We start from the raw sequence: 14,048 nt of genomic DNA, 5'->3' as shown, positions 1-14,048 counted from the left end.
TAAGATATGCTGCAAATAAATAGTAATTTATTTTTCTTGTGGATTACTTTTATTTTAAGCAATCGCCAACAGGGGAATTAATCGCACAAAATATACGAGGGAATCGTGCTCTTCAGAATTCACCACTATAAAGCTTTTAGAGGGAAATTTCAAAACAAGCGTACTCCTATCCCGCCACTGCCATGGCTAAGATGTTCGGCGAGAAAGCCTTGGAGCTCATACGAGAGCTGCATCGGTCGAACGAGGGAACATTGCCGCCATTTAACGTAAGAACAAATGCCTTAGCACTGGCTTACAGCTGTATTTTTTTGAGACGATGTCTTAAGTTTGAATCAGACCTTGAAGCCTTGTGTTTGGTACTTCGCACACCAAGAGTCACACATGCATGACGTGGTACGCAGTAGCCCGCCCTCTCCTGTAAGTGTTGGGCAACAAATGCGCGCTGGATGCGGTTGGGGTAGGGGTACCCCGGGGGCCCGGGTGTATCCAAATATCTGCTAATGTAAAGAAAAGATAATGAAGTGAATCAGACTAGTGAGATGGCCGAGAAATGTTTATCAATTATATACATATACAATAATATATATATATATATATATATATATATATATATATATATATATATATATATTGTTGTTCAAGCCCTAAAAATTTGCAGTGTAAAGATAAATCAGATGTAGTTGTGATTTTTCTCATTAGATTATACTATAAATTTCCATATTACACAACACATAGGGACCTGTCATATTTCATATTACAACGCGCATATATATATATATATATATATATATATATATATATATATATATATATATATATATATATATATATATTATATATATATATATATATATATATTAATTACATATTAGACAAGTATGTCATCACTTGGAAATATCTGGAGGGAAGATTTTAATTCTGTATTGCATGGGGTTGTGATTTAGTTGTAGGACTTCTGTACATGTGTTTTGATGTTATGGTTGTACACATTTTTACACATGTACAGTGCTGGTATGATTGTAGACATTTAATTTTCATCATCAGTATCGTCTTGTGTTTATTTTCAGGATGATTGTCTAAGACAGGTCCTTGAAGAAATGAGAGCATTATATGAACAGAATCAGACAGATGTGTAAGTTCCATTCGGCAGAACTCCGTGTCAGCTTTTCCTAGCCTCAGGGATGTTGCCTGCTGCTTTCCATGGAGTATTTGTGTTGCACCATGCAAATGCATCAGTGAAAGCCATTGTCTTCTTTGCAACAGCTCATTATGGGTACAAAGGCTGATAGTTTCCATCTCATTGTAGCAGATATGTTGGGTGAATGTCATCATGCAAAAATTAGAGTACAAAATAGACATAATCAATCAACTTGTTCTAAAAAGAGAAAAACTGGTTCTTGACTTGGTGTTTTTGGTGCCAATAATGTTACATAATGTCAGTGTCTCCTAAATGTGAGTGTTACAATTTTACACATTGCAAAACTGTTTAAATTTGCTATTTCATGCACAATTCTTGTACATAAAGATCCAGTACCAGTAATTGCAACTGCCAGTAGTTGTAATCGCTGTAGTTCCCAGGTGTAGCTAGCTTGCTAGCTTGTTGTTTAAATCTGCCAATATAGTTGTCAGACACAGTCATTCCATGCAATCTCTGGTTTTCTCCTTGAGCTTTCTCACCTTTATCTTTTCAAGATTCTTTGTACAGCCACTTCTTATAAGATGAGTTCATCCTTTCTCAAATCAAGAAGAAGAGGCCAGAAGAGGCAATCTTGTACATTTGTCACACATCAGTTTTAATCATTATGTCGCTCCAGGCCCTAACAATATCAAGGTCAATGAATCAAGTTTGTCAATGAAGTACAGTCAAGACGGACAAGAGACCAAACCTTCTTTATTGCTATTTCTTTTTCTTCTGCACCAAACCTTTTTTCAAAACAATCTTAAACATGTAAAAGTTTATTCTGTTTGTTGCACAGAGTAACATCATTTGGTGTACCTATTCTGACGGGTGCTTCACACTTTCAAATTACCAGGCCAAAAAATGATTTTGTACCTGATTGACATCTGCAAGTGTTTTACTTGTCCCATCTTTCCTTCCTTTACTGTAGAAGTTCCACTGTTGCTGGAGAGGAAGGCTTATTTTCAGGAGTACAATTGCGACATGCCAGTCTTGAGAGAGACAAAAGATGCATACTAGCCTACTTGTAAGTCACAGAAATTTGATGTTACATGCTGGACTGAGTTGGGGTATAATTATGCTACTGTTTTACATCCAGTTTTCATATAGCAAAGTAAGATGCGATATGTAATGTCAGAAAAGTGAAAAAGTTTTCAATCTCTTGCTATTTCTGCTCAGCCTTTTCATATCTTGTTTCACCATCCCAAGTAATTCATATCAGAAAATGAAATGCAGCAATTTAAACATGGCCTTAAGAACATCTTAGCTGAGAATGCATGAACTGTTTCACACAGAGTTTGGTATCAATATCAATTTTCAAGATTTTCTCTTTGGTGTGAACATTGTTTTTATTGAATTCTATTTGTATAACTTGTTGGATTCTTTTAGCATATACTTCCTATGTGGTCACACAGTGCACGGTGACTCCACAAAAAGTAAAAAACTATACCAAGAACAATGACACTGAATACAATTCACGAAATTAATGAAAGATTCCACCAAGAAATATAAATTTTGGCATGAGTTCTCTATTTGAAATGTCTTTATCCAGTCTGATCTGCAGAACTGTTATTTGCACAGTTAAGTTTTCACCTTGTGAAGATTTTTTAAAAACCAACCAAATATAAAATAACAAAGTGATGGATAGTATTCACTTTTGTTTCTGTTTTCCTAGGCACAACAGAATTCAAAGAATTCGCTGTATGAGATGGGAATTTGGCAGTGTACTTCCCCAAGATATCAAATCTAACATGTCAGAACAAGAGGTAATATTTTTTCAATCTTTATCTCATGCACAGCTGACAGTTTGTGTATACACAGATTACACATAAACCTGTTTGACAAAGACCTTTGAAGTGTACAAGATTCTGTATTAACCGATAAATTGAAAAGTGATCGTCACATGTAACAAATTACATGGGTGCCCATTATACCTACTGTATTTCTTTCAATCAATGTATGCAGGGACAATGGTTTGCAAAGTACAGCAAGTCCCTGGCAAAGTATATGAGAAGTCTGGGAGATGAAGGACTGGACCTGATGCAGGTTGGTATATATCATGCAATCATGCACTTTACAGGAGAGTCATATTTTACAATCTGACAGATCTTCAAGGGCAAGCAAATCTTTTCAGAATGTAAGTCCAACAGTGCTACAGTCAAGTTTTTGCAGTCCTGTGTACATTCCTTTATACCTCTACAGTGGCATTAGGAGCTATGTAAGGGTCCAGAAATTGACAAAGTGAATGTCAAAGTGCTCGAGGTGGTAATAAATTTCGCATTATGAAATCTTCCGTTATTTAATAAAAATGATATATTCCTTGTATGTTACGTTGAAATATTCCAAAAGAATGTTTCAGAACCTAATAAAACTGTCATGCAATAAATTATTAAATTCTTGGTAGGATTCTAACCTCTACATTATCTAACTTAGATAGAAATCAAACACTTCTTTTATCTCAAACAAACAAATGAAATGAATAAATTTAAACACTTCTTTGAGGAGTTCCTTTTTTTTCATGACAATTTTTATTCATTGATTATTTGCGGGCATATTATAGGCCAGGCCTCTTGCTCTCATTCATAGTGTTGTCCTGACATGCTAGCAAATTTCATATATACCGGTACCCTATGGACGTACCGTACATTCATGAAAACCACAACACATATTCCACTATAAAGTATAAGCAGTTTGTTTTTTGCAAAATTATCGTGATATACAAAAATGTGTTGGAGTAATCGTCCCTTTTGTGAATATTTGGTGTAAATCATATCAGTGTACGAAATATACGCCACCATATTATGTGTTGCCTTAGATTGGTGACGTTACAGGACATAGTCAAAAGGTCATCACACATGAAGTGCGTAGCTCCCATGGTTTGGGAACGACGGCGTGAGCTCCTCATTTCAAAAAAGGACGTTCATGGAAAAAAGAATACAGACATAAATATTTTAAAATACTGTCAAAAGTTCCTGAAAAAATCGCCATGTCATTTGCTGCCTCACAAACTGTGTACTCTACTGTACTCATTGGCATCAGTCCTGTCCTTGCAAACTTTGAATTTCCTGTACTCACTATATTTCGGCACCCAAACTCACTTTGACACTCACTTTATCGTTACAACACCCAGTTTATCATTTTCCACACCTAGTCTGATTCACACTTTTGCATTTTCAACACCCAGTTTGTTGTTTTCAATGCTCACTTTGTCTATAGACAGTAGAGGGGAAAATTTACACTTACTTTGTCATTTTCCATGCTCAGTTCGACCCTCACTTTGTCATTTTTGGGTCTTTACATACCTAGGGCATTAGAGTTCAGTGGTATGTCAGACGAGTGGAACAGCAAATCCATCTAAGCTCTTTCATTTTTGTCCTGAGACCTGAGACACACTTGAAAATTTCAGTCATTGAACAAAGCTGTATAATGTTGCAATTTTCACTGTTCAATGGTTATTATCACCTAGTTTGACGCATTTATATTTTTAATGTGATTCAGTCAATACAACACCTTAAATTTTATTTTTCTATTTTCAGGACATGCAGCCACCAAAATCCTTGTACATTGAGGTACCGTATCCTTTAGTTTTCCATCGTTTTTCCGTGATTGGTCACTGAACAGGATCAAAACACACCATTTCTCCATTGGGCCACAGTCCCTCTATCCATGGATAGAGGGACTGTGATTGGGCCCACCTGAATCTAAGTTATACACACAGTAGTTTTATGTCATTTCATCAAGAGCTTTTATGTTTCTTGTGATGCCAGTACACTGTACAGATTTGAAAGTCGGATTTCAAAGATCTGTTTGTTTCGTATGCATTTGGGATTGGTATGTGAGAGGAAAGTATTTATGGTTTCTGTTGTCATATGAATATTTTAGCCTGATGTTTATGATCAAATGACAAGTGTCAGACTGAAGAAAGTACATGTTAGTAGATTTGCTATTTTGATTTCTTTGTAGGTGAGGTGTCTGGTTGACCATGGGGAGTTTGAAACTGAAGACGGAACAATTATTTTGTTGAAGAAAAACAGCCAGGTAAGGCAAAGATTGTTCTTACAAGCATATAAGGAGTTGATTTGCTGATTAGCTTGGTACTAGTAAATTCTGATATTGACATGACTGACAATACTCTAACCTATTGCTGTATGTGAAAGACTGTGCATGCATCAACAGTCTATCTATGAAAATACTTCTAGCTGTTCAAATGTTGAACACAGAATAAAGATAACACTTCAACAGATACTGCCCAAATTTGTAAAGAAATCACCATGGTTATTGTTTAGGTGGTGCTTACATTGTATGCGTCAAAATCTGCTGTCTTGGATGGGCACAAGGCAACATTCAGACAGACGTTGCATCATCAGTTGTTCTGTGATGCTCTCACTCATGGACGGAACTTTCCTTGCTCTTTTCCTTCACAGCATTTTCTGAGGCGCTCACAGTGCGAACATCTTATCAGACAAGGAATACTGGAGCACATCCTGTAGCAAATGACACGTCGACTGTCCAACCATTGCACGACTCATTTTGCATACTGTATTATCTCAGCATCAAGACAAAGAACTGCAGAATACTGATGTCATCCAAGGGATGTTGGGTCAAGTTCTGCTTGCTTTGAGATGGTTGCCCAGTGAAATTAATATTACTGGCTGATCCGTAATGTCATGTGAGCTTACTACTGTACATATTAAGTTTGACATTGTTCATTGACAAGACTTTTTAACAGTCACAAATCACGAATTTAAAAATTTTGAAGATTATCAATGTCTGTGATATGGCTGTATGACACGGTGTCATGCCAATGATGATGATACATACAAATCCTATCGGCAATCAAAAGCAGGTTAAATAACAGAGCATTGTGTAATGCATCTCCTTTATACAGATGATTGGACTGTACAGCAAAGCAGATGCACACATGTACACGGTGTGTGATTTCAAAGCCACACATTCACTGTATTTCATGTATCTGGACACTGGAGAAATTAACTTATTCGTGAATGGGGATACACCTTTTTAAACCTCCCCTTCCCTAGCCAGTCACCTATTAGTGGCAATTTGTTACCTATTTGAACAAAATTTCAAACATACTAGAGTTTAAAACATTTAACTCTTATCCTGGCAACTTCATATTTCATCATCAGGTCAAGTGGGTTAAGACCAGTGAGGCGTAAAGTGTCCCTTATAATGCATTTTAACTACGGTTTGAACATTTGACAGTGAGTCCCCAAAAACATAACGGTAGATAATGTAAACATGGTTTGTACACACTGTATCCACTATCACATGCCAAGTAGGTGCAAATATATATGTAGGTTTTGGCTTGGTACTGCTGATTACTCACTCGGCAGATGGGGAAGTCAGAGGCCTGGCAGGATAAATGACCATGAAAGACCTTTATGCAGGAAGTTTATAATTGTTCTACATGCACCAACCAAACTTGTGAGAAAGCCTGGCAACCCTAGTAAATTGACCATCATTGAAAATCTGTCACAATACACACTTAGAACCACAATAACTACAGAGTCCACACCACGTTCTTTTTGTAATGTATTTTAATGAAATAAGTAACATGGGAACTGTACACTTAATAACACGTTCCCATCCAGTGATGGGGCAGAAATAAAATGAACAGGATCTCGAAACAAACAGGATTTAAAGTCTGCATCAGTTGCAAAGTTGGAGACTAGAAAAAAAACATCATTACACAGACAAATAAATAATGAACGGAACATATCCATTATTAAATTATGGTGGTGATACACGAAAAAAACAAATGGTAAACTGGACTCACAGTTAAAATTGTTGACAGCTAAAATGTCCTTGTGATATTTTGAAAAACATGGCTGCCCTGTCATTTACCCTAGTCTTCATACCCTTCTTAGAACTTTGTGTGTGGCAAATCAGCTCGGTCGGAGAATTCAAAAAAATGTAAATAAAATCTAAAGATCTCTAACTTTGTTCAGAGAAAACGGTAATCTACATAGAGTTGATAAATAAAAACTAATGTTCAAAAGTACTATACCTGGGTACTTGGCAAAATGCACAAGAAACTTCCCTCGTGAAATAGTCAGTGATGTATGGAAAGGTTTCAAAACCCCTTTCTACAAGTCTACATACAAAAAGTGGTTTTGTTAACAAAATGTTATAAAAGAAAACACGTTACTGGTGTTGCAGAATTTCTGTGGGCATCATGATTTATGAGTTTTTTTTTAATTCTGAGCTGTGTTGAGACTAGATACTAAATTCACTACTTGTGAGAACAACGGGAACGGGGGAAAAAAACGAACCATACAAAGAATGAATGTTGTTAAAACCCTTGACGGTCTACATACCTTGTACACAAAAGACACAAAAAGCATATATTCAAATATCTCTTCAGGAAAAAATACTGATGAAGGTGATAGCTGAGCGAAAAGGATGAATCTCTTGAGCTAAAAACGCACTTTTCAGTGCAATCTCTGTGACCCTAAGGCTACGTCTACACAAAAAAGGGAGTTTCCTTATTATTTTTTTGTCTCATATACAACACAATTTACTTTGCAACGGTAGTTTTACACGACTTCAACCTCACAAGACTTCATAATTGCATGCTCCAGTCTGACTTCTACACAGACACATTAAGTAATACTGATGTATTTTTGTTTTTTGGTTTTTCACAGTAGGGGGGGTGGATTCATGGTCTTGAAAACAAAGAAAAAAATCCACAAATTTAGACAAGTCTTGGTCCATCCGTCAGTTTTTTTCTCTCTCTCTCTCTGATTGCCTTTGTACTCCCATATAAGTGAATGACTATTTGAAAATAAATAGCACCCATCCTGACATAAGAATGACCATATCTTACATCAGAATCTAGTAATTCAATCAAATTTCAACCAGCAGTAAGAATTGAAACATAGCAAAGTTCAGACATATCATCTCCATTATAAATACTAACATTCAAATTTTGTACAATCTAAAACTTTCCATTCTAGTCTGTTCTCAGTTTCTACACAATATCATTTTTTAAAAAAACCTTGAGAGATGAAGATACACCTTTTGCTGTAATTTATTGTTGTTGTTGTTGTTTACTTACAAATAAAATGCAACAAATAGCCGCCATGATGACAGAGTTGTCAAAAAGGAAAGGTCTCTGCACTTGGTGCCTTCCTCATAAATAAAAAAAAATTCAGACTCAACCACTTAGTGTTTTGTTGAACATCCTAATTTAAATCTGAACAAGCAACAATGGAACAAACTTTCCGCAGCCAAATCTTCTACTGGCCAAATGTCAACCACCACGTGATTATAAAACAGTCTTACTGGTCGAAAAATTTGACTTCAATTTGGCATCAGCAAAAATGTACATCCCACATTCAATTCTTCGACTTTTCCTACGGCTTGTCAGCTGCAACGCCAGCTCCACCAATCCAAAATCAAGTTGAACAAAACAAAGCCACAATTTGAAACATTAAGATTTTAACAGTTTTTTGTTTTTGCATATGTATGGTTTTTCTGTGGACTAACATGATTCTCATACAATGCCTGAGATTTATAGGATTCTTTCAGTATGTACTGTGCCTGTCAACGCCCCTAAATCTGCCTCCCTCAGAAATACACCTCCCTCTCTCATTTCCTGTACTGCCAATCAACACATTTCTGACATTCACTTCACAACTTTTCCTAGGCACTCAACTATTGCCGTTACTCCCTACAACTTTTTTTTCAAAATTTATTTTGTTTTTTTACAAAGTGGCAAGTTTCTCTTTAGCTTTGTTTTGCGTCCCGTGTTTATCCATAGCACTGTTTCTCTTCCCGTCGACGTTTTCCTGTCTGTACGCTTCCCACCTGGCGTCGTCACTCTCGTGAGTCAGGTAGCGCTCACCAACCTGTCGTTCAAGTTCTCGTAAATCAAGCCATAGCTGGTAGTCCTGTTTCAAGAGGATGATAATGCAGGGTTACACAAAACAGTAGTTCTCTTGTATTCAAATTCTGGAATCTGTGAGGAACAAATCTGCCATCTTCATACATTTTCTGTTTCGTACTGGGTTTGAGATATTATATTGTAAAATACTTTACCCATGTTTAACCAGAGACTGTCAGATGTCTGCTTGAGTGCTAACATGGTGTTAGATGCATCACATAAATGCTTCCGTTACCAAATTTGTTTCTGTGTACAAGAAATTACCTATGATTTGCCAATGTGAAGGACTGCGATAGCCACTTACCAACATACAACGCATTGATTGTCAATCGAAGGAATAACAGGCAACTTCTAGCGTACGACAAAAATGAACAGAATGAAGTGGCTGGATGGTGACTAATTTGTTACACTATCAAAGATTTCAAGCTAAGATACTCAAACAGTGAAGATTACAGCAATTGCAAATTGCCTGGTATTAACTTTTCAATTGCAGAAGTTGGCACAATCCATTTTGGCGACAAAGTGTAACCTTTACAGATGAGAGTTAGAGGTGTTTTTCTTAAATAGGTTTTGGAAGTCATTACTGGAATCAGATAAAAGGGAAACAGTCGTCAGAACTGTTTACAAGTTTCTTGTTTACAAAAAATGTATTTCGTTCATCTAGATGCACCTCATCATCATAGCTGCAACATTTAAATTATACTATGTAGATTATGACAGACATGTTTTAACTTTCATCAATCACCAATGTACCTTGGATACAGTGTTTGCATAGGTCATATGGGTCCCATACGACCTTTGAGCACAGTTCTGATGACTGTATCCTTTTAAATAGAAAGCCAATTCAACACAGTCAAACAAGGTATGTTTCTATTCGTCTATTAAAGAAGGTGCCTGAGATTTCAATATTGTTGACAACTGATCCACAGTCAACATGCTGAATCAAGCATAATACCATATTTTGTTTCTGTTGCTGGGTTTTCAATGGCTGCGGGTTCACTCACCTGTAACCAGACATGTGCCAGGGACTTGTCAGCTGTAAATCTCTTTCGCAGTTTCACTTGCAGTAGATTGTTGATGATGTCAATGGCTAGATATGATTAAGAAGAAGTATAAAACAAAATTAGCACAACCAATCAACATCTCAAAACTTTGAAAGACACATTAGACAATGCAGCTGAGAGATTTGCATAACTTCAATGTAAACACGGTGTGCTTATTTGCTTACATTCTTGCAGTCTTGATCCAACAAAAGTTCATTTCCTTGGAAAGTACAAAATGGGTTTCCTTTTCAAATTGAAAGTAGACAATACCATACTATCATGTTTCCTTTCAACAAACACACACTGTGGTACACTGCCAGGGCCTCTTCTTTAATGAACACTGCCATGCAGCATGGGGAGAATCTTTAAAGTCACTTGATCTATCTTTTATCAATGTCATATTCTTAAAGTGGGTGTGTTTCCATCTTCCCACAAAATTTCAGAACACAGTGATTCTCTCTTATCTTTCATCACTGCAGTTGTTGATTTAACCCTTTGAGCGCTGTATTTATTTCCCGCCAAAATTTTAGTGCAACATTTTACCAATTTTTATGAAATTTTCTGTAATTTTTTTGATAATTTTGGACAAAAAATCCATCACATTTCATTGGCTTGTTTTTTCTCATAATTTTGGCGAAAATCTGAGAAAAAATGACTGGGGTTTATTTTATAACGGGGACAAAAATAGACTTTGGTGTTCAAAGGGTTAATGACACTCCAGTCTCAGTAGAAATATTTTTCCTATATCAGACAAGCAGTAAAATCCCCCTGTTCTACTGGTGCAGTTGCATAAGTGTACTGGTTGATGAAGTAGAATGGGGTCCAATTACTTACCATCGGCTGAGATCTCTTTCCATGGATTTGGTGGATACATAAAGGCTGCGTTCTGAATTTGATCGGCGATGTCTTCGTCTTCATTGAAAGGGAAAGTACCGCTTAGACTGTTGACAGAACAAAGACAAGGAAATGTGGTGTAATATTGAGGCTGACAGGGTCTAGCACAAAATTCTGAGCATAGTGCACATCATGTGTATTGTTTGAATAGTACCTTGATTAAAACAAATTGTACTTGAAACAAATGAACAAAATTTACTCTGTAGTTCAAATGGCATGTTCAATTTGTATGTATTGGCAAATAACTTAAAGTGTTAGTTCATGCTCAAATTTTCCTCAAGGAAATCAAGAATTAATATGGTTAGAATGCAAAATTTGGTACTGGAAAAACAAAGTGCCCGGTATTAACCAAAACTTGAAATTTCAACTGGTCACCAACCCTATGTTAACTCTACACGGGAAAATAAAAATTTTTGTGATTTTCACAAAAATAAACCAGTGAGAAGTTCAGTTAGTCCAGATGTTGTAAAAGTTTGAGAGTCCAAATACAGCTGTTACTGTCCCCAATGGCACATTTTACCTTTAATAATATGTCAGTCTGGCAGTAACCCCAGCAGAGGTGCAGCTTACCTTACATATATTATAACACCAACAGACCACATGTCAAGTGATCTATTGTAGCCTTTACTACGCAACACCTCAGGCGCCAAGTAAGCTGGCGTCCCTACCACTGACCTACGGAATGACTTCTCACCGATGATTCTCGCAAAACCAAAGTCGCAAAGTTTCACCTGCACAATGGGGATGGAAAAAACAGCAAAATAGTGTTTGAGAGAGACTGATTGTGATATTGCACAGTTATTGTTGCTTTGATCAGGTAGTCACAGAATTGACTGAAGTGAACGAACACTGAATTCTACAATTTTTGCTGCACATGCACTTATGCATACACAATGTAATTATTAGTATTATCATAATAGAGGGATCCAAATGCACTGCCAAGACCTTGTGGAAGGCAAAGGTTTGGTAAAATCATAGCTGGGAAATGGCCACTAGTGTGCAATAATGGGGTTATGTTATAACTTGCAATACTGAATATGTAAACTATGGATATGATAGAACTCCCTTAAGATACCACACGAATTCTCATTATTTTAATACTCGCAATCAAACCTAGACAGTTGGTTGTTCCTTATTGTTACATTTGTCTGAGTGTTTAAATGAGTCCATTGTAACCATTTGTTACACTTTGATCTTTTCTGTACCAGGTACAGACTTTTGTTTGCCAAAGTTGGAGGAATAAATATATATTTTTCGAACTTGACAACTGTCCATAACCAGGTCCTCGCAGATGTATTTCTCCAACTACCTCCATATGATGCACTCATTGGTCATAGCAGAAATAGGAATGATAAACTGAGGAAGAGTTTTTCTGTGTCTCGTTGAGCTCACCTGTGGGAAGTCAGAATCTGAGGACAAGAGCACATTCTCAGGTTTCAAATCACAATGGACAATGCTTTTACTGTGAAGATACTTCAGAGCTATTAGAATCTGAAAATGAGAGACATCACAAACTAGGTCAGTGACATCACAGCAACACTGCTGAATAATGAGACTAGATTCATCACTTTTACAAATCAATATAAATCTAGGGGCTCCATTTGCTTAATAAAGATATGAAAAGTACCCCTAGGAATCCCGAATTTTTTTCATGATGAAGATCGGGCCCACTGTTCTCCACATATGTCGACATCACAGAGGAAATCATGTGGACTTTTAGAGGAGGTTATGGCAGTTCACTCAGATATCATTGACAGGACTACCACTGCAGATCAACAGACCCTAGTTTAGTAGATCGAAAGTGGCTGACAGCTGAAATTCTCTGTTTGGTAAGATTGATTTCATTGACTTGACACTGGTGTACAATGTATGAAAATGGATATTTAACTAGGAAGTAGACACACGGTGAACTACTATGTGAGACTTTGTTTATGAAATAAATTGAAAGCTGGCTGCTGGATGAGCAAGTTCAGATTAATAAACTGCTGTAATATAAAGATGGAATGAGTAAAAACTGAGATTTTGTTGAATGGTGGATTGGGTAAGAACATGGATGGCTGATGAAATGTAACATGCATCTAATTAACAAACCAACCAAGTTATTGAAGCCATATGCATCACTGATAATGATGAATAAAATGAATGACCATAGTGATGGGCTGAAACAATAAAATTTGGTTGAGAACTGTTCTGAAGTAGGTGTTGGCAAAAATGGATTGGAAGGAAAAGAAATTGCTAGACCAGCAAATTGAGGATAAAAAATGATTGATATAATACTGGTGATTTCTAGATTTGCTGTATCAACTTATACATGGCCAAATGAATAGACGGATAGATAGGTGACAATTATTTGTGTATGGATGAATGAACAACAACACATTCATGTGTACAACCACAAAGATCATACCTGATGTACAAGAAAGCGTGTCACTCTATCAGTAAGTCTTCCTTTCTGACTTGACAGGATCATCTCTAACATGTCTCCTCGTAATTTCTCCATGACAACAAATACTCTCTCAGGTGTTTCAAACATCCGCTCAAGGTTGACAACGCCTGGGTGACGTACATTCTGTGCAATGCAAGGACAAAACCACATGAAGATGATTGCAAATCACAAGCAGTCTACTGGTATGTGTTGCCACACTGTCTATCAGACTGCCTCAGATTCACAAATTCAGAGAACAAAATTTGTATGCTTAACCCTCCCCGTTATAGAAATTTGTAAAAGAGTATGGTGTGCATGTCCAAAAGCGAGCGAAAAGTGATAAGTTTGGCTGAAAATATTGATCACTATTTCCAGATGACCACAAAACGTCATTAAGCATTCACCATGATCGGTCAAATTTTGACTTGTACTTTCATTTACGGTAAATAACTGGGAAATTTTCGGTTGCAGAAAAAATTTGCTAAAGTTGCAAAGTACCTTTAATACAAAGCACATGTAATAGCAGATGGCATTACCATACATATTATAACAGCGTCCTCTATGGCCAAAGACAATACGATAAAACTTGTTACAGAGTTTTTA

General features: G+C 36.6%; 2 protein-coding genes across 4 annotated transcripts in view; one reads left to right on the top strand and one right to left on the bottom strand.

The window, feature by feature from the left end:
* The first annotated feature begins 108 nt into the window (after positions 1-108).
* On the top strand, positions 109-6,829 carry LOC139150260 (DNA replication complex GINS protein PSF1-like). Its single transcript, XM_070722513.1, has 8 exons — positions 109-266; positions 1,068-1,132; positions 2,109-2,204; positions 2,853-2,943; positions 3,143-3,223; positions 4,714-4,746; positions 5,141-5,215; positions 5,602-6,829. The coding sequence occupies exons 1-8, from the start codon at positions 183-185 to the stop codon at positions 5,665-5,667; spliced, it is 591 nt and encodes a 196-aa protein (XP_070578614.1). The 5' UTR covers positions 109-182; the 3' UTR covers positions 5,668-6,829.
* LOC139150258 (serine/threonine-protein kinase D3-like) overlaps positions 6,718-14,048 on the bottom strand; it is an 82,407-nt gene continuing 75,076 nt past the window's right edge. For all 3 annotated transcript variants that reach the window (XM_070722509.1, XM_070722510.1, XM_070722511.1), the window contains 6 exons: positions 13,428-13,589; positions 12,413-12,511; positions 11,591-11,751; positions 10,961-11,067; positions 10,088-10,173; positions 6,718-9,090 (listed from right to left, as the gene is read on the bottom strand). In XM_070722509.1, the coding sequence (XP_070578610.1) occupies positions 8,905-9,090; positions 10,088-10,173; positions 10,961-11,067; positions 11,591-11,751; positions 12,413-12,511; positions 13,428-13,589 (801 nt within the window). In that variant the 3' untranslated portion in view covers positions 6,718-8,904. The remainder of the gene's footprint in view (positions 9,091-10,087; positions 10,174-10,960; positions 11,068-11,590; positions 11,752-12,412; positions 12,512-13,427; positions 13,590-14,048) is intronic.

This window comes from Ptychodera flava, chromosome 14 (assembly GCF_041260155.1).
Source record: "Ptychodera flava strain L36383 chromosome 14, AS_Pfla_20210202, whole genome shotgun sequence".
Classification (NCBI taxonomy): Eukaryota; Metazoa; Hemichordata; class Enteropneusta; family Ptychoderidae; genus Ptychodera; species Ptychodera flava.
This window is presented reverse-complemented; position numbering and strand designations above follow the sequence as displayed.